General features: G+C 36.9%; 1 protein-coding gene across 1 annotated transcript in view; it reads left to right on the forward strand.

Moving 5' to 3' along the window:
* The first annotated feature begins 1,268 nt into the window (after positions 1-1,268).
* LOC141570779 (uncharacterized) overlaps positions 1,269-21,165 on the forward strand; it is a 97,175-nt gene continuing 77,278 nt past the window's right edge. Inside the window, exons 1-3 of the mRNA XM_074329202.1 lie at positions 1,269-1,446; positions 10,054-10,221; positions 16,585-16,686. Coding sequence (XP_074185303.1) covers positions 1,269-1,446; positions 10,054-10,221; positions 16,585-16,686 — 448 coding nt within the window. The remainder of the gene's footprint in view (positions 1,447-10,053; positions 10,222-16,584; positions 16,687-21,165) is intronic.

Below are 21,165 nucleotides of genomic sequence, written 5' to 3' on the forward strand. Positions count from 1 at the left end.
CCTTCAACTATTGCTTCCTTTTCTCTTCTCTATTGTTTCCTGATGGCACCCCTTTGGGGTAGACATTTCAACTATTAGATCTGTCTTAACTTTCTCTTTGCACTTTGCATCCCCTCACCAGTTTGTGCTGCCTTCTCTTGGAATTCTTTAGCTCTTCTTTCAGCTCAGCAATTCACCCTACATCTAAATCCTTCCTTCTCTTTAGCCTACTTTTTTTTTTAACTTTTTTATTTTAACAGCTCTAATTTCAAAGATCTCTAGGTGATTCTTTTTTATTGAACTGTTTTTATTTTTTATGCCTCTGATAACATTAAGTATAGTATATATAGTTTTAATCTAATTGCTCTATCAACTATTTCCTCAGATACACATTTCTCATTTGCTGAGTTTGTTATCTTTGTTTCACAGTGTTGGCTTTTCTCAAATGTGTTGTCCTTTTTGATTGGGTGCTTATTCTTTGGGTCAAATTCCCTATTCACCTGATGCCTCCCACTGAGCACCCTATGGGGCAGGTAGTGAAGCAACAACTATGGTTTTTGCTGTATTCAGTGTAAGAATGATTCATGTTGCAGTAAACAACTTAGTGCTGCACAGGCTATTCCACATCCCATCTGGGTTTCTTCTGTCCTCAGTTTTTGACTTTCTCACACACTCATTTGTTCTTGGCGGGATGCAAGTACTACCATTGCTGCTACGTGACCCAGTTCAAAGAGAGGATTATGCAGACACCAACCCACTTACTGTCTCTGCCATGGTGCTCCAATTGATCAACTGATTGTTTGCACCTGGGGACTCTCTAGCTCCTGGGTTCTCACTCTTGCTGATGCTTCCACCATTCTGTATCAAATCTTTCTCATAATTAAGTCAGAGAAAGACAAGTACTGTATTATATCAATTATATGTGGAATCTAAAATAGTCAAACTTGTAAAACCAGAGAGTTAACCGGTGGTTACCAGAAGATGGGGTGTGGGGGACAGGATAGATGTTGTTTAAGGGTACAAATGTGCAATAAGTAGTATGTTCTAGAGATAAAATGCATAGTACAGTGAATATAGATGACAGTGTTATATTATAATCTTCAAACTTGCTAAGAAACTAGAACTTAATTATTCCAACCACTAAAAAGAAAGGATAATTATGTAATGTGATAGAGGTGCTAATTATTGCTACAACTGCAATCATATTACAGTGTATAAATGTATCAAATTACCATGTTGTACACCTTAAATTTGCACAATGCCATATGTTAAATATATTTCAATAGGTAATGTTTGCATGTAAATCAGATACAATTGCTACTGGCCCTACTATTCCAGGTCCCCCCAAAGAATATACTCGTAGAAAAGCACCAGTGAGAAAGACAGAATCTCCTGAAGACATCAAAGAAGAGATGGAGGAGAGGGCCTATATCACAAACCCCCCATCATACAACTTGAAACCTCTAGGTACCACTCTATTTCGCAGGTCTCTGTGCTGCCCTGTAGTCACCTAAGGAGGCCCTTTCATAGCACTGCTTCCCTCCGATAATACCCATTCCTTGAGTTCTGCTTTCTCCTATCTGGGTTTTCTCTTGGATCCTTGAAATGTCTCTCTTTTATACTGGAGAAAATTCAACTGCAGTACATACCTCCAAACCCAAGTAACCAAAGTGATCAATGTGTTCAACAATGATAACACCACAGCAGTCAGAATTTACCCATCTTAAAGGCTTCTAATAAGGAGAAACCGGAGGGAAGAATAATTTGGTAATAAATAAGAAAAAGAGAAACAAAATTTTATATGTAGTAATACAAATGTATTACATATAGCAGTAGCTTCCACTCTTACCTGAAACAACTTATGATTGATCTAAACTAAAAAATTAAATTGAATGGAAACTTGTTTAGTTTGATTAACCATAGATGATGGTTCATGTGCCACAAAGAAAAGGGCCATTTTCTCTAGTTTTCAGTTCCTTCTAATCTGGAGGACCAGTATTTACACAGTGGAAACCGGCAAACACTACAAATCAGGACTCTTTTTTTTGTTTTGGAGAACCAGTTGTTAAACATTTACCAGTACCCACTGGAAATAGCTGTAGAACTTATACCAATTCAAATTTCAGGCCAAAAAAACATAATAATTTTAATTAAAACAATGATTGTGGTTTCTTTGGGATAAATTCTGTTTTTTTGTTTTGTTTGTTTTGTTTTACAGATTTTTTTTTTAATTTATTGGGGTGACAATTGTTAGTAAAATTACATAGATTTCAGATAAATTCTGTTTTTAATAAAAACTTACACTAATAATTTGTTTCGCATTAGACAGGAGGGAATTGAACTGTCCATCATTTTATTTTTCAGTTTATCCCAGCCACAGACACTCAAAAGGCATGTTATATTTCTTCAGCAACTTTTCAGTAGAGACTGCACTTCACTAAGAGCTGCTGGAGCTAGCATTGTTTAATGTGTGGTTTAAATTTTATCTCATTTATTGAGTCAGGATATGCTACCAATCCATGACTTAAAACCTGACAGCTTTATCGAGCATCATTATAGCTGGTGTTTTCAGTCTGTTAATTTCACTCATCTCTGACTTCCTATACAATAACTGGAAAAGACATTAGGAATGACATATTTATGTGTGTGGACACAGTTGATCAATCCATCTAGGCTGTGACGGATGCTGACTAAGGCGTACCAGGTAAATAACCTGAAGGCTGGAAACTGAAGTCAGAAGGGCCTGCAAAATGGAGTTCTGATTTTTATAATCTCAAATGGCTCCTGTATCACAAACAGATGTGGCAAGAATTCGAATCTAATTGTGTGAGGATATCTGATACCATTTTCCTTATTTCATTCAGCTATAAAAGTTATTATGGAAATGTATTTTCCAAATACTAGCTTACACAGAAATATGAAAGCAGGAGGGTGAGGTGGGAGAGAAACAGAGAGAGAGAGAGAGAGAGAGAGAGAGAAAGGAAAGCAGGCAAAATAACTTCAGTTTCTAATAATAAGAACTAAAAATTGCATTGCACTTACTATGCCAGGCTTTACAATATATTAGCTTATTAATTCTCCCAACAACACTATGAGTTAAGTACTGCATTTTCATCTTCACTTTACCAAATGAGGAATCTGAGTCTTGGAGAGCATAAGTGACTTGCCTAGTATCACTCAGCTATAATTCGTGGTGGGTCTCAAACCCAGACAGCCTGACAAGAGTCTGTGATCTTGAACACTGCAACACACTGCCTCTGGTTGGACCATTCAAATCTAATCTTGGTCTCTCTAATGAAAAGTCCAAACAGGGTCTCACTTCATTATACACCACTTTTTTATTATCCTCAGGTAATACAGTGGAATGAAAGAGATATGACAATGTCTAAAGACACCTGGAACTGAGCCAAGTATTTTATCTTTTTTATTCTAAAGTAAAAAAAAAAAAAGGGGGGGGAGGGGTTCAAGATCCAAGACAGCAGAGTAGATAAAAGCTGTGCTTGCCTCATCCCATGAACACAACAAAATTACAATTAAATTATAGAACTGTCAACCTGGAGAACCATCTGAAGTCTAGCTGAACAGAAGTTTTATAATTAAGGATATAAAGAAGAAGCCACATCAGACTGGTAGGAGGGGTTGAGACACGAAACCTGTTGGTTCCACACCGACATGTGGTGGTTGAAAATCAGGAGAGATATCTTAGCCACAGAGGTTCCCCATGAAGGAGAGAGGGAACCTAGTCCCCCACACCAGACTCCCCAGGCCCGAATACTGATGCCGGGAAGAAGAGCCCCCACAAATTCTGGCTGTGAGAAAATGTGGGGATTCCAATCATCCTGGTGGGACAGAAGGCTGAAGGAAACCCAGAAAGAAATCCTCTTGAAGGGCCTATGTAGGCACTCACCCTGACTCTGGTGGATGGGTGGACTGTGACTCTGGGGGCATTGGAAACATACAGGGAGAGACTGAGTTGTGTAACTTCTGGGCCAGGACTGGAGGTACAGCCCCCATGTTCCCTGTGTGGGGCCCTTCTCCCATGCAGCTGGCAAGTGGGCACCATCCTTTCTGTGTTGAGCCTGCCCCACAGGCCAAAATGAATCTAATTGGCCTGGTGAGCTCTGCTGCTCCACCCTGCTGACTCATTGAGACCCTGCTTCACCCAACTTGCATAACACAGGAGGCTTTATCAAAGGTTGAACCTTACAGGAGCTGGCAGGTGGCAACAGACCTCTGAGTGTCCTGGCTTTTTGCAGTTACCCCAGACCTGGTACTGGTGGCAGCTGTCCTGTTTGCTGTGTGACCTCTCCCACGTGCCTCCAGGTACAGCACAGGCAGTGACCAACCATGGATCACTTTGTATCTCCTACCAGGTAGTCCCCAGCTGGTCATAGGCAGTGGCTGACTTAGGCATGCACCAGAGCCCCTCCCAAGAGGGCCCAGAACCAACATACTTGAAATTTAGCTTCAGATCACAGCAGAGCACCACCCAATTAGCCCCAAAGTGGCACATACAAAGGGTGATCTCAACAGACACTGGAGCTGCTGATACAAAACCTGTTCCATGGGTAAGCCCCCTACACAGAAGGCCATAAGCTATGGACGTGGCCAAATTGCACAGCCAGTCAGCCTGAGGGTCAATCCCATCTACTAACATGCCAACTACAACAGAAGGTCACACACAACTCACATAAGGGACACTGCTATAACACCTGGAGCGAGTGACCAGGGAGACTGTGCCACTGGGCCTCACAGGACACCTACTACGTAAAACCACCCACCAAGACGGAGAGATATAGCAAACCTACCTAATACATAGAAACAAACACAGAAAGGCAGTCAAAATGAGAAAACAAAGAAATACATCCCAAATGAAAGAACAGGAGAAAAATCCAGAAAAAGAACTAAACAAAATGGAGGCAAGTGATCTACCAGATAAAGAGTAAAAGACAATGGTTATAAGAATGCTCAAAGAACTTAGTTGAAAACTTCAACAAAGAGATAGCAAGCATTAAAAAGGACATAGAAACCATAAAAATGAAGCAGCCAGAAGTGAAGAATGCAATAACTGAAGTGAAGAATGCACTAGAGGGAATCAGCAGCAGACTAGATGAAGCAGAGTATCGAGTCAGGGATTTGGAAGCAAGGTAGCAAAAACACCCATTTGGAACAGCAAAAAGGAAAAAGAATCCAAAAAAAGGAGGAGAGTTTAAGGGGCCTCTGGGACAACATCAAGCATAATAACATTCACAGCATAAGGGTACCGGATGGTGAGGAGGGAAAGCAAGGGATTGAGAATCTTTTGAAGAAATAATGACTGAAAACTTTCCTAACCTGGCAAAGGAAATAGACATACAAGCCCAGGAAGTACAGAGAGTCCCTGAAAAAGATGAACCCAAACAGGCCCACACCAAGTCATATTATAATTAGAATGGCAAAGGTTTAAGACAAAGAGAGAATACCAAAAGCAGCAAGAGAAAAGCAGTTAGTTACTACAAGGGAGCTCCCATAAGACTATCAACTAATTTCTCAACATAAACCCTGAAGGCCAGAAGGGGTTGGCAGGAAGTACTCAAAGTGATGAAAAGGCAAGACCTATAGTTAGGACTATTCTACGCAGCAAGGCTATCATTTAAAATCAAAGGACAGATAAAGAGCTTCCCAGATAAGAAAAAGATAAAGGAGGTCATCACCACCAAACCAGTATTACAAGGAATGTTAGATGGACTTCTTTAAGATGGGGGGAAAAAAGGTTAAAAATATGAATAATGAACTGACAATAACTACCGTGTTTCCCCGAAAATAAGACCTTCTCCCAAAATAAGCTCCAGTTAAGATTGTCAGCCAGACGGACACATTTAGTATGTTATGACGATGTTCCAGAAGAAGATGACATGATTGTATTTGAATAAATGTAGATTTTTGTACATGAAAAAATAAGACATCCCCTGAAAATACACCCTAATGTGCCTTTTGGAGCAAACTTTTATATGAGACCCGATCTTATTTTCAGAGAAACACAGTACATATCTATCAACAATTGCTTTCAGTGTAAGTGGATTATATGCTCCAATCAAAAACATAGGGTGGCTAAATCGATAAGAAAATAAAACCCTTAGAAATACTGCCTACTCACTGCAAATTAAAATACACTGACTGAAAGTAAAGGGATGGAAAAAGTTACTTCATGAAAATGAAAGAACAAAAAAACAAAAGCAAAAATTAAAAAAAAAAACACCACTGTGGCAGCAATACTTATACCATACAAAATAGACTTTAAAACAAAAGCTGTAACAAGTGACAAAGAAGGACCCAGTAATCCCACTTCCTGCTATTTATCTGAAAAAAACCAAACGCTCCTTCTAGGGGACGTGTGCATCCATATGTTCATTGCAGCATTATTTACAGTGGCCAAGATGTGGCGGCAGCCTGGGTGCCTGTCGATAGAAGAATGGATAAAGAAGAGGTGGCACATACATACAATGAAATATTGCTCGGCTATGGAAGGGAATGGGATGTTGCCATCTGTGGTGGCATGGATGAACCAGAGGGTACTGTGTTGAGTGGAGTGTCAGACAGTGAAAGACTGATGCAATGTGATTCCGCTTATATATGGAATCTAAAGAACAAAATAAGCAAACAAAACAAAAACAGATTCATAGATACAGAGAACATTTTCATGATTGCCAGATGGGAGGAGGGTTGGGAATGGATGAAAAAGGGGAAGGAATTAAGAAGTACAAATTGGCTTCTACAAAGTAGTCATGGGGATGTAGGGTATAATATAAGGAGTATAGTCAACAATATTGTAATAACTATATATGGTGTCAGATGGGTAGTAGACTTATCGGGGTGATAGATGGGAGGATAGTTGGGGGGCCAGTTAAAAAATTGACGGGATTAAGAAGTACAAACTGGTAGCTACAAAATAATCATAAGGAAATAAAGTAAAACATAAGGAATATAGTCAATGATATGGTAATAACTATGTATAGTGCCAGGGTGGTACTAGACTAGGTCACTTCTTAAATTATATAAATGTCTAACTGTATGCTATACACCTGAAATTAATATAAATTAATTTTGAATGTCAACTGTAACTGAAAAATTAAAAGGGGGGGAAAGATGAACGACAATAAGTGGCTCAAATTTCCAGGTATAAAACAAATAAGTCATGGGAATGTAATATACAGCACAGGGAATATAGTCAGCAATAGTGTGATAGCATGGTACGGTGTCAGATGGTTGCTGGACTTATGGTGATCACTTCTTTAGGTATATAAATGTTGAATAACTATTGTGTATACCTGAAGCCAGTATTATATTGTATCTTACAATATTTTTAATAAAGCTCTCTTCAAAAAGTCAAAAAAAGGGAAATATTTAAATTTTTCAACAGCACAGAAGTGGAAATGCAATGTCAGTAATACCATGATGTTTAAGAGCTCATTCTGTTTTAAGGTTTTATCAAAGGCTCATTTAGCAACCCAAATTTTGGTGACAAAATGACATTTCAATTTGTTTTCTATTTGGTTCAGAGTTCCACAGGGACAGTTGTTGAGAAATCTAGCAGTTCAAAGCTGCAGCAGGTGTGTGGCTTGCTGCTTCATTGGATTTTAACACAAATTTTATGTCTCAGTTTATGTAAGAGTATGTCGATTAGCTCTGTCTTGGTAAGGGAAATGAATAGAAAAGTGCTCATCCACATAATCAAATCTGTTTGTAAATAAGTGAGCTGTTTTAACAGTCCTGTGCATGCTGTTAAAGACAAAGATCACTATAATTTAAAGGCCCACCCTCAGACCTTACGTGATAGCAGGATGACTGTACATCCAACAAGGATAGCTGCTGCTCAGGAAAAATAATAATAATAAAGCTAAATCTACGGGCCCAGAAATCTGTGTATGTTATATTCATAAATATTAAAATATAATTGAATATTTAAGGCCAAGGATATAGCAAATGAATCAAATAAGGGAAGATGCTTTAAATTCCTTTAAGGTTTCTGTAATTTTACCAAGTACTATGTATAAAGCCGCTTTGACCTCAAACCTAGGCTTAAACCTCAAAAAGATAGGTCAATAAATTATTATAATGTTTTTTTCAGTTTACTTTTCCTGCCATTTATAGTCAAATGTTACACTCAGACTTATTCAAGAAATGAGTGCAAAAATACTTCAGGGATTTTGAAATATGATGCATAGAAGAAGGCATCCCACGTCCTGAGTTAAAGTATTCTAAAATGGTCCTCAATTGTATTCCAATAAACAAGCTATCCCATAAAATTCACTTACCATTTACATTCCAACTTTATTGTTACATAATATATCTATATGTCATCCCCTTTATTTTCACACACCAAAATTGTATTTATTCAATCAACATAGTCTATCTTTCCAGGCCCTACTTTCCCACTGCAGGCCGCTTGTCCATACCATGTTTATTTACCAATCTTCAAACCCATCATCCTGTAGAAATTTTGCCCACTCCTCAAGTTCCAGTCTAATGATATTCTTCCTTTAATCTTACCCTTCCCTACAGCCAGAATCACTCTCTCCTTCCTCTGTGTTCTCTTTCATCATAAGTCCCCTATCTTACTCATCTTTCTATCTCCATTGTGCTTAAACTTGTACCTTTCTCATGATACAAAAATTATTTTAAATTAATTCAACTTAATAAATGAATAATATATGAGTGAATGCCCCTGAAACTGTTTAAACTATGGATTTGTATCTGGTGACTAATGAAATTTCATTTGGTATACAAAATAAAAACTACAAGAATAAGCATTAAACGTATTTGTTCTTGACTGCTTGCAAGAAACCATGCTGTTATGTGCTTTGTCAGCATACCATCCTTGACCCTTTCTCCACAAGTTAAACAAATACATGAGCTAAAAAATGATTGTTACATGGAGCTGTGTGTCAGGACAACAACTAAAATTTACACTCTTCAGCGGAGTACTAGGAGAGCAGGGATGGAAATGTAGGGACAAGGACAGAGCCATTAGGAATGCTTCTCCAGAGAAAATCAGTGAGAGCCGAAGAACCATTCCGCCCAAGGCTGTACAAACCGGACTTCCAGCAGAAGTCCAGCTGGCCACTGCTAGGCAGGGTTCCAGGAAGAAGGAAAAGGTTTTGCCTACAATTTTTAAGAGAAGGGTATGGAAGCAACTCTAGTATGTCAGAAGAAGTTGAAAGAGAGCAATTATGTTATTGTTTAAGAAGCATTCTGTGGTCTTCACCCCAACCTCTTCATGATACTAGAGAAATGCAAGTAAAGGACTTAAGGTTTTGAAATTATATTTTGGTTATGAAATGATGCTTTCTAATTCTGCACCCTTGAAAGACTAAACGAGTTGGGGCACGACTTTATTTGGGTTTGAATTACCTAAATAAGGTCACAAAAAATCACTCGGAAGCTAATATAGAAATGCAATCTCATTTCGGCAACCTGCACAGCCTTTCACACTATCCTAGAGACTCCCCAGTTCACAGAAAACCCTAAACTGCTGTGAATGAAACCGTCAGATGATACTTTACATACTTCCCTAGATGCTTTAATATGCTCTACATGTTAAGACCATAGTGAATTTTCTAGGAATGTATGTTCATTTTTGCTACACCTTCTTTGAAACACAGGGAAACAATAGTGTTTCTTTTCCCTTGTTCTTAGAATTTTGAAAGGGCTTCTAAAGCTAATTCTCAGTCTTATGTGGCTTCCTCTTCATGCCTAAATACTAATATATAAATTGAAAAACTGATTATTTTTTCTATACTTTTCCTCAACAAAAGGATATCTAGTGCTATCCATAGTGTACTAACTCCAACAGCATATTCCCTCAAGCAATGCCTGTTTCATTTATGATATTTTAGAACTTTTTAATTTCTTCCCAAGAGAACTGTCTAACGAACTTAGCTACATGTTTGCAAGGATGACACTCCATCTATGCTTAGTATAGACTTCGCCCCTGCACACATCTAACTGCTTGCTCGCTCGCCTTGGCTATCAGCGCACGCGCATCTTCTTTCTCGCCAGAATATAATTCGTGGTATCACCTTTTCTGCTCCTCAGCCACCTCAAAAAATGGCCGTTCTGTGGATCTGGGCTTTCGAGTTGGTATTGAGGAAAAAGGGTTCTACACAGAGAATTTCCACTCAGCCGCCTGGGTTTTCCGAGGGGATGATGGGAATCCTGAGAACAGTCCCAGATGTCTTAGTAACAAACCTCGACCAGTAGCTGGTAAGGACTCTACAATTATGATCAAATGAGATTCATTACTTAGAGATTCAGTAACCGGCTCCAGGCAAATCTCTGAAGTCGGCAAACACACATTGAGTGTACCATTTGGATAGAAGTATGTGTGCTCCCATATATATACACATATATTTCTCAATATTGTGAAAAAACCTGAAGCTTTTAAAATAAAAACTGTCTTAATAGCTCCTTCAAACATAGAATAGTAATTCCAAAGTTGGAGTAAAGATTAATGTAGGAAGAATCAAGAGTCTTTCATTCTACAAGTAAAACATACCATTTTTCAAAAATGTAATGGAGAATATAAAAAAGTAGCAAATTACCATTTATTGTCCCAATACTGAAGTATAACCGTTTTTTGTTTGTTTGTTTGATTTTTTTTAAATTAAATTTATTGGGGAGACAATTGTTAGTAAAATTACATAGATTTCAGATGTACAATTCTGTATTACATCATCTATAAATCCCATTGTGTGTTCATCACCCAGAGTCAGTTCTCCTTCCATCACCATATATTTGATCCCCCTTACCTTCATCTCTAACCCCCACCCCCCACCCCCCTTACCCTCTGGTAACCACTAAACTATTGTCTGTGTCTATGAGTTTCTGTTGAGAAACAAATGAGAAACAGAAGTATAACCGTTTTAATGTCTCTGCATTGTCATTTTACTATACATAGGTCTAGTCCTTTTTTTAAACATATATGAAATATGCATTTGATTTTATCATGTATATAGTTTGATATGTAAGATTTTATAGCCTGCTTTGTACATTTAATAACATAGTTGTTTAATAATTACTAAATACCTTTATTTAGTAATATAAATATTTTCATGTGTTTGTAAAGATTTCATTAATATTTTAATGGTTTCTGATATTTTTATGACATTAATTTTTAGTTTACTTAAACCATGTATGTTTCCATAATGCAATAATAGCTTAATGATTAAAAAAAAAAACAACTTATACCTGGATTACAAATTTCAGCATGTGGAATTATTATTTCAGTCCAATTTTTGCTGCAAAATTTAAGGTGTAGAGTGTTTGTAAAGTTCTGTATTAATAATAAATGACCTTAATGAATACTAAACAATTTAACTCAAGCAAGCAAAGATTAAGGTTGTAAATAATGTTTTAAATTAATTATGCAATCATGCATTCAACAAACGCTGTGCCTGTATGCCTGCTATGGTACAGGCACTAGGGCAGCTTGCTGAAGAATGACTAGGATGAATATGACAGATTCTACAAAGAGGTATTTAACATTCTCAGTGCAGGCATCAGAATGTGCTTGGGTTTATCTTAATCCCATTTATGCAAGCAAGATTAATTTGTGTTATATACATGATAATCATTTGTTTTATCTGTAGAGTAGAGCCTTTCTTAACTTTCCTTATAAATATGAAACTCAACACTGGAGGATTTAAATGAGAAGTTGTAATTTAAATGAGAAGAAGTAATGACTCTGGGTGGTAACCACACAATGCAATATATAGATGATATATTATAAAATCGTACACTTGAAACCTATATAATTTTACTAACCAATGTCACTCCAATAAATTTAATAAAAAATTTAAAAAATGAGTTACTGTACAAATACATAAGGGAATACAATGTCTGTATTATGCACATTTAAAATATTTATTTATATTCAAATCATAACTATGAATGAAGCTTAACCATTTATTAAAAAGCATGAGAATCTGAATATAAAAATGCAAAATTTTAGAGTAGAATTTTTGAAAATTAAAATAGATGAGGCCCTAGGATTAAGCTTGCAAAAAACTCAAAATTCTGTATATTTAACTTTAATTTAAGCAATAGGATGATGAAAGTAAGATTTTTAATGTTAGGATCTCTGTCTATGCATATTTGTTTATTCATGTATTCCAAGCACCTCAGACAGTGCCTGCTTCATCATAGGAAGCCAATACAGTACATATTTGATGAGTGAATGAATAAAAAGGCTGAGATTCCGTGACTATTCAGTAATTTACCAGCTATAAACCTTAGAAAAGTCACTTACTTGAAGTTATTATCTCTAGGCCTATCCTACAGTGTTAATACAAAATGAAATGAAATTATGTACATGAAAATTCTTTATAGGCTATTTATATCCATCGACTATTTCTCCCTTATTTTTCTTAATTTTCATGAAAATTTTGGTTGAATATTGAATATATATTTATATTAGTCTATGTATATTCATATATATTTTATATAAATTATAAACAGTTGCTATTATATAATATAATTACTAAATTGTTAAATATATATTGACTGTTTGTGGCAGGCAGCTGAGAATATAAGATGAATAAGATACAGTTCCTCCCTCACAATTATCACCATTTCTACAAATGTTTATTTTTGGCACAAAACAAGCCTTGGGTTAATTCACTATCATTTGCTTTGGTTAAAAAAAGAAAGAGAATTTGTTCAATTTTGCCAAAAAATTTCATATATATATATGAAAATTTCATATAGCCATACACATATATGCAAATACATATATACAGGCATATAGGCATATATAGACATATGTATATGTATGCATGGAAGTATATCTGTATACACACACACAAAGAAAATATGTTTAAATGTTGCAGTTGAGTTTCATGATACTATTTATTGGATTGAACTTCAGTTCAAAAATGCTGCTAGTTGTTCTTTCTTATTGTTACTAAGACTAGAAGTATTACATACACAAGATGCAGGTGTTCTTAACTATGTGATAGTGAGAGATCAATATAAGAAGATAGAGATTAGAAAGGTGAGTTGGAGACGAATAATTTTAAAACTGAAAAAATCTTTATTAGCCTAATGGCATTTCGAAGATATTGCAATACCAATTTATCTCTACCATCATGTATTTGGTGATTAAATTTTACACCTTAAAAATCCAATTCATAATCACTTAAAAGAGCTCTTCTATAAATTGGAGAAATACATAAACAAAGGTTTGCATCACTATAAAAGTGTATTGCTTGAGCCACAAGAAAATTTTATGGTATTTTTAATGTCTGAGTGGTGTTATGTTATGGAAATATTTACCTGTCATTTGAACTTTTATATCTAACAAGATGATTCCAAGGTAGTGTTATTTGTGGGGATAAATTACTTGAGGATATGCCCACCCAGTCTCTGAAAAGATGACGCTGTTAGTGGCTTTTCAGTAGCTGTGTGGAATTCATAGATTATCTGCCAGACAGTGACAAGGGAAGAAAGGACTATAAATCTTAAAATATGAGAAAATTGTCTTCAGAATGGGAGGGGAACATGTTGCAAACATTTTGATTGTCTCTTCTCCCACAGGACAGTGCTACAGTTGAGCTCACCATTTAAAAGTTTTATTGAATTGTTCATATGTTCACACACATTGTTGACATTCAATTTGCCTGACTGAAAAAATAAACAATGAAAAAAACCACCACTGACTTGTAAGCAATAGCTATCTTAACAATCTCATGTGATATGAAAACAAAACAACAGACATGATTTGATTTGAATCAACACAGTAAAAATACTTCATTAAACAAGTATGTGTTGGGTAATCCATATGTCAAAAACAAAAGACAGTATCAAGAGGTTAACCCAGAGGGAGCAAGAAGTTTTGACAAGTGGGGACGTTACAAATGATTTCTATAAAGGTCAGAAATAGGATTTCATATTTTCTTTTTTGCCCTGATTAGCTACCAGTCTGTTGCAGACTGTGAAAACAGACTGCATTTCTGTGGCTTGGAATTTCCCAGTTCTGTCCTTTAAATTATGCTGAGATCCAGTGAGTGGCAGTCTAAAGAGTCAGGTAAAATGACTGCCACAATGGAATTGTATTAACAAATGACAGAGATCTTCCTAGCAGCATACAATAGAGCACAACACAGAGCTGTATGGCTGGAACACAGCAGTACCTCCCTGGCAGCTTTGATATGTTGATACTGTTTTCAACAACAGACAAAGAGTGTATTTTCTTGGAAAGACCAATGTTAGTTTAGGAATCCACATGAAGAGACTTTATCCTTCCTGCCTTTGAATGTTTTCCAGTGTTGGCAGCCAACAACTAGCATGTAAACTCCATGAGAAAAAGTATTTTGTTTGTCTTCACCACTACAGTCTTAGTACATAGGAAAACACCTGGGGACATTGTAGATACTCTGTAAATGTTTGTGAATGAACAATTTCTGCTGTTAGGCTACAATGGATCATTAAAGATAGAGATGCTGGTTTTCTTGTGTTCATCAGATATTTTTGTTCCCTAGCTGACAAAGGAGAGAGTCACACCCAACCACATTTGTACACACTGCATAATCTTTTACTAACTTTGTCACTTCTTATAGGAAACTTGGTTAAAACATATACATATATATACATATTGATTTGCCCAAATCTTTTTACAAACTCTGCAAAATATAATAAATTTGGAATAATAATATCTCTCCAAAGACTAGGGACTCATCCACCCAGACCATCTTTCAGAGATGGCAATTAGGGGATTCCTCAGTTGGAAGATGGACTAAGGTTCTTTCCCACTCAAAATACAATCCTTCAGTCATCTTAAATTCTCAAGATTTCATTTGACCTCTAGATTTATTCTAGTTCTATCCATATTTTGCCTACATCAGGCATTCTGTAACAGCCTTTGAAGACATATCTAGAGAGGATACAACCCTGAAAAGAAGGAATGTTCTAATCTGGAGTAAGATCTAAATCTACCTGAGAAATGAGAAGTGAAATACAGAAATACAAAAGAAGGGTTGAAAAGAAGCAGCAAAATATATTATGCATAAACTCTAATGTACTCCTATTATTTTTTAATGAAAGGGTATTCTATTGAATTATAATTTTTAAGGTGTTCACTTACCCTGCCCTTATTAATAGATCAGCTTTCTTATTTTATAATTAATTACCTGACTTCTTCTGAGGCCTAATAATAGGGCTATTACTAATAATTCACTTCTAGAGCTCAGGAAGTTTATTGTTATACTTTATTATGATTTATTCTTTATCATTTTTAGATATTTATTAACATATAGAAGAGAAAATTTAACAATTAAGTATGTCAATCAAATTGTTGGGGACAGATGAGTTCTCCCAGTATTGCCTTAGTACTTCTCTTTGGTGAACTTGACCATAAATACAACCGAATACTCATTATTTTGAAGGCTTTTGTTATAATTCTTCATTGAATAACCTTGTCAGTATTTAAAAATGGGTCCTTCTGAGATTACTTAAGCCCTACAGATGTTTCATTTTAATTTTATCTTCTAGTATGATTCAGGCATATATTTTTTTCTAAATAAAAAACAAGATGTTAATGTACTGTGAAAGACAGAGTACCTACAATGTCCACATCTTCCTTTATGCAAATTGTCCTTCCACAAAAGCAACAAACAGTCTTGCAGAGACATGTTTTCTGCCTTGGAATCCTGCCCTTTTCTCACTTCTGAAGTATAATAGCGTAAAGAGTTATGAGCAGAGATGGTTTTGACCTGTGAGATTCTCTTTCAGGAATCAAACTGGGAAAATGCTCTTGGTAATGGGCACAGAAGTTAAAATGTCTTGAGGCAGAGAAATTGATGAGTGAACTGAAGTATGAATAAGCCAAACTCATTGGTAAGCAGAGGCTATGAGGAAGAAATACACACACAAACAAGTGCGTGCACACACACACATATATACCTAAACATATATACAGAGAAGATCATAGGAAGGAAGCAGGAGGAAAAGGATGCAGATACATGGAAAAGCAGACTGAGAAATAGCTAAGCCACATTAATTAAAGATCACTAGACTAATATAAAAATCCATGAATTCTTACTGTGAAGTCTCTGGATCTCTCCACCTTCAACCCAGCACAAACTTACAGTTACAATTTCTGTAAGGCCCAGCTATTCCTGTGTTTTTTTCTGAGATGCTCTGTTGTTCAGACTTTCCTGGATTCTTGTAAGACCTAAATGTATGACTAACAATTCTGTTTTCTTATTTCCATGTATAACTTTGTAATAAATGTCGCATTGGTTACAGACCTGAGTGAGTCAGACCTGTAAGGCTCAGCTGCCTTTTGGAGGTCATGCTGTCTCTGGGTAGGTAGCAGGGCCCCTTACTCACCATGTGACTGGGGTGAATTGTTTAACCTCTCTGTGCCTGGTTTCTTCCTCTCCAAAAAAAAACCAATAATGTAACAGGCTAATGAGAAGATTAAATTAGATAATGCTTGTAAAGTGCTTAGAACATTTTGATTAGGCCTGGAATGCAATAAACAATCAATAAATACTAGATACTTTTATAATCTTATTTATAGTACATAAAGATTAACTCAAAATAATGCCTTCTTTGCTTCCTCTGTAGTTCGAGAACGAACTGTGAGGCTCTTCAAAGGAACTGGCGATTACCCCTGGGGCTTCCGAATTCAATTCTCCAAACCAATCGTGGTAACGGAAGTAGATGCTAGTAAGTTGTCCCACTGTAGCAGCTTTAATTCAGACCAGACCACTAAATAGCCTTTGATATCATGGTCCTGCAAAGCACACCTATGCAACAGAAGCAACTTCTAAATCTCAGTCTGTCAAAACCTCATGATGATGATTGACAAGTGCCCACATCATGATCAGATATTTTTTTATAAGACCATGCTTTCCTGATGGAAAATGCTCCTCGGTACACATCAGGCATTGGTCTCCCTACCAAAGAATAACCCTACCTACATGCACCTCTGGGGCTGAGGCGCAAGCTCTGGAAATAAGAAGGATCTTATGAGTAGGCAGCTGCCAATTTATCAGTATTTAATAGTTTCTGGAAGGAGTTCCATTCCCCCTAAATTATTTCCCTACAGCTTCTCAGATCTCTTTATTTCCTAACAAACATATTAGGAATTAGTAGATTCCTAATGAAAGTTGGATCCTTTGCACCCTGATTCGTAACATGAGAATAATCTGAGAGCAATGTTAATTAGAGCTAGAACACTACAGTTAGTAGGAATGTAAGATAAAGATATCCACACCCAGAGGCCCGGGACCACTGGGGGTTTCTGAATTACGTTATAGTAACCATCTGGACTGGGAATTCCTCAAGGTCCGAAACTGTATCTTACCCACCATTTTATCCTCAATACTTTCTGCAGTATCCCAAAGGCAATGGAGTAGAAGCCTCCAAAATGCTGGTTGAGTAGCCTGGGAGGGCCCTTGGTACCTGAAGGCTGGGGCAGGATGGTGCAGACAGGAAGGGAAGAGTACTACCGCCCAGGAGGGTTATACCCTTCCGCTTTGCCCTTCTCGGGTGCCATGATCACCCAGGGTCACATCTCATTCTCCTTTGCTTGTCAGCATTCAGGTATTCCTCTGTTGTATTCTCTGTGATTCTGTGGGAATCCGCTCTCATCTCGTTAAAGATGTGGATGACTGCTCAGCTCTGGGAAAGGCCAATTTCAGCTGCAGCAGATGGAATTGTTGCCTCCGAGCCTAGCATTCCTCACTCATAGGTGACTCCAGTGGGTAGGAAACAGGGTGCCCAGACAACAGCCTAGTTTATATATGAATGGGACTTTCTAATCAATTCCCAGTGCATGGGACTAGAGGAAGAAAACACTGAGAACCTAGACAGAATGTGAGCTATTCCTGGTGCAGCACAGAAGCTAAGTTTTACAGTTTTAGGACCTGTCCTAAGGACACTTCTTACAGGTTATCAGTTATGCCAGGTGATCAGTCGCATAGATTTTGTGTAATACTGTAGAGGTTTAGTCTCCTTTACGCATGACGAGAATATCTAAGTTCTAAGTAATAGCTATTTCACACTCATTGATGTTTTTAGAGAAATGAATGTATTTACTTATTTATAATATCAAAGTCGTAATTACATTTGCTTTAAATATAAAAGCCATGTAGTGTCTCAGAGAGGAAAGAAACTCACATTATGGATACCTATTCTGAGCAGGGCATTTTATCTGTGTTCTCCCACGTAGCTATACAACAGAACTTGAAACTTGATATTAACACTTCTGTTTAACAGATGAATATGTTAAGGCTGAAATTGGTTAAATGGCTTGGCAAAGGTTACATGGCTACATTATGGCAACTCCAGGATACAGATCTCAGAATTTCTATCTCCGGAACGAGAGCTCTTTCCCAGTGACTTACATCATTTAGGACTCTGTTGCAACTACAAAGAAATCTGACTCAAAATGGTTTAAGCAAGAAAGGGGATTGATTGGCTTACAAAAGTTGAAGATTCTGAGATAGCACAGGTGTTTGATTTGTTTTCATGGCTCAGTTATTTCATCAAAGGCACGATTTCTTTCAGCCCCTTGACCCAGATTGTTTTGGTGTTACAAACTATCCATTTGGATCCAAAACAATCTCAGCATTTCTAGCTTTCCCATCACATTCAGAGTCATAATGACAGAGGGAACCCTCAAATGTCCTCATGTTTCTGTGTCCCCTGGGGACCGCTGTGAGCTGTGTCACTTAAGCCAAATGCAAGGGAATGGCACTGCCCTGACTGAGTTACTAGGAAACCAGGGCCCACCTTGGATCTGAGGGTGGAGTAACACTTCTTTACCTTCCCCAAGCTACATATTGAAGAAGAGATGGAAAAGATGTGAGAGGACCTCGAGGAACTCTACAGTCGCTCATCCTGAAGTCATATCGACACAGTGACACTCTGCACCCAATAAGTGATAATCAACAGTCACACAAACAAAACATCACCTAGTTAGTGTTTTGTCTCTTCTTATTTTGTAATATTACTTCCATCTAATCATGTTCTTTAAAAATCCCACTATTCTTATTAAACAATTGCTTTTTAAGTTTTCATTACTTGATTTGACCTAGTTTATTCTCAACTGTTAAGAAAAATATTCAATACATTAAAAATCACATCAACTCTTCTTAGCTACATAGTTGAACTGACATTGTTTGAAATATCTAACACTTTATGGCTGAGCAGGATTCAGTCAGTGTATTATATAAAATAACTTTTTCTCAATATTCTCCATGAAGCTTACTTTGCAGACCCATTCTTAACTGGTGAGTTTTAGGATGGATCCTAACTTTTTGTAGTCTCTCTTAGACAATAAAAGCACTGTTGTTTTGTCATTAAAAGCTCAGTGCAGTCTAATAATTATTGAACTACAGGTCAATCCAGTGTAATAATCAAAATTTCTGAATTGTTATCCCATCTAGAGATTCTCTCCTCCCCCAGCCTGAGCCTGCCTCAGGTTTGCAAGCATGGACTGTCTTCTTCGCTATCTCCCATCTGTGTTCTGTTCATCAGAAATCCCACCTCAATACGTTCAAATGTACTCAAATTTTTATCAGTTCCTCCTTTCCTCCTTTTCCAATTGAAGTGTAATCCTTCATCTTTCTCATTACTTCACAAAAGTATAAGTAAATTAGGAACAGATGCAAATTTCTTTAAGGTAATAAAAGGAAGTCCTCTTTCTCAATTCTTATCCTCTGAGAAATAGACATCAATACAAAAATAGATGTGCCAAAGATTGGAGGAAATCCCTATGACAGACAAAAGAGAACACAAGTAGGCAGAAGAGCCTTCAGATTATAACGCAGGGCTGGCACCTGTGAAAGGAGAAAGGGGAGGAGGCGGGATTGAGTAGGAAAACCTCAAACTGCAGTGTAGCTCTGAGAAATTCTGAGACAGGCTGATAGGAAGCTCCAGAGCAAAGATGGTCTATTAGAGGAGTCCCGTATGGGCCAGAAACAGCCTGGCTCTAAGTCCCTGCTCCAAATTCAGTCACTGGCCAGAAGCAGTGACTTCTTGGAGAGAACATAGCCTCAGAATGAGGTACAGTGATCAAAAATTGTGGCCGTTGAAGGCTTTCACTCAATTATAGCCCTCACATCAGGTTCTGCTGAAGGTACATCCTGGCAGTGTGGGTCTAAGACCTCCCCATAAGCTATGGAATAGAAAGCCCTGGGGAGCGGGGGAGGGGGCGTTGATAGGAATAATTCTAATAAAGTTGTGACAAATACTAGTTTGAAAATAACAAAATATAGAAAGAAATTAAAGAACACCTAAATGAATGGTAGGAAAAACATGTATCATTTGCAAATCTTAATATTTAAAGATGTCAGTTCTTCCTTACATTGGTCTATAGATGTAATCCCATTTAAAAGTCTAGTAAAGTAGCTGTTTTTTATTTTGCTTTTGCTTTTTAAACAATTTTTAATTAGATTCTGAAATAGTTAAAAGGAAAAGGCCAAATTATTAAGCTGAAAATTCTTTCAACCAGGGAAAAGGCCTTGTATTCTGTAGCTAGACATTAAAATGTAAATGCATGGATATAGTTTTACTTTGATGTGAATGAATTTCAAAGAAAGGTTAATCAGTTAATCAAATATATAAATGACTATTTAGCAAATAATCCTCTTATTAAGCAAAGGGGGAGGGAGGGAATTTACCCAAATGTTGGTGGGTAGAAGAGTGGTCCCTAAACACATAGGGAAAAAGCAGAAAAGGAACATGGTGATAGGACTCAGGTGGCAAAAGGTAAAGATTGCAAAATTTGTCCAGGGTCAACTTTACTTGGCCCCTTAGTGCCCTTCGAATTAACAGGAACAACAACAACTTATTTCTGTATAGACACAAAGACAGTCAACTTTTATCATAAAGTGGCTTCTGATATTTTTACTATGTTTTTAAAAGACATCTGACTCTAAGGAAATAAACGTTTATTCATGGGGCATGTATTTGTGGATGTTTCACACCTTCCCACTCCACTTTCCTGTTTCTTCTCTCCTCTTGCTTTTTTTTTCTCTTCCCATACCTCTTTCCCTTTTCTCTACTTGCAGAAGTCTACCTCTGACTTCTCAAGATTAGTATTAAACAAAGAAATAAAAGAGCTCATAAGGGAAATACAATGACTACTACCCTTTCTTCTAAAAATATCAAACAGGTCTGACAATAAGTTTAGCAGAT

The sequence above is a fragment of the Rhinolophus sinicus genome, linkage group LG03 (assembly GCF_036562045.2).
Source record: "Rhinolophus sinicus isolate RSC01 linkage group LG03, ASM3656204v1, whole genome shotgun sequence".
Classification (NCBI taxonomy): domain Eukaryota; kingdom Metazoa; phylum Chordata; class Mammalia; order Chiroptera; family Rhinolophidae; genus Rhinolophus; species Rhinolophus sinicus.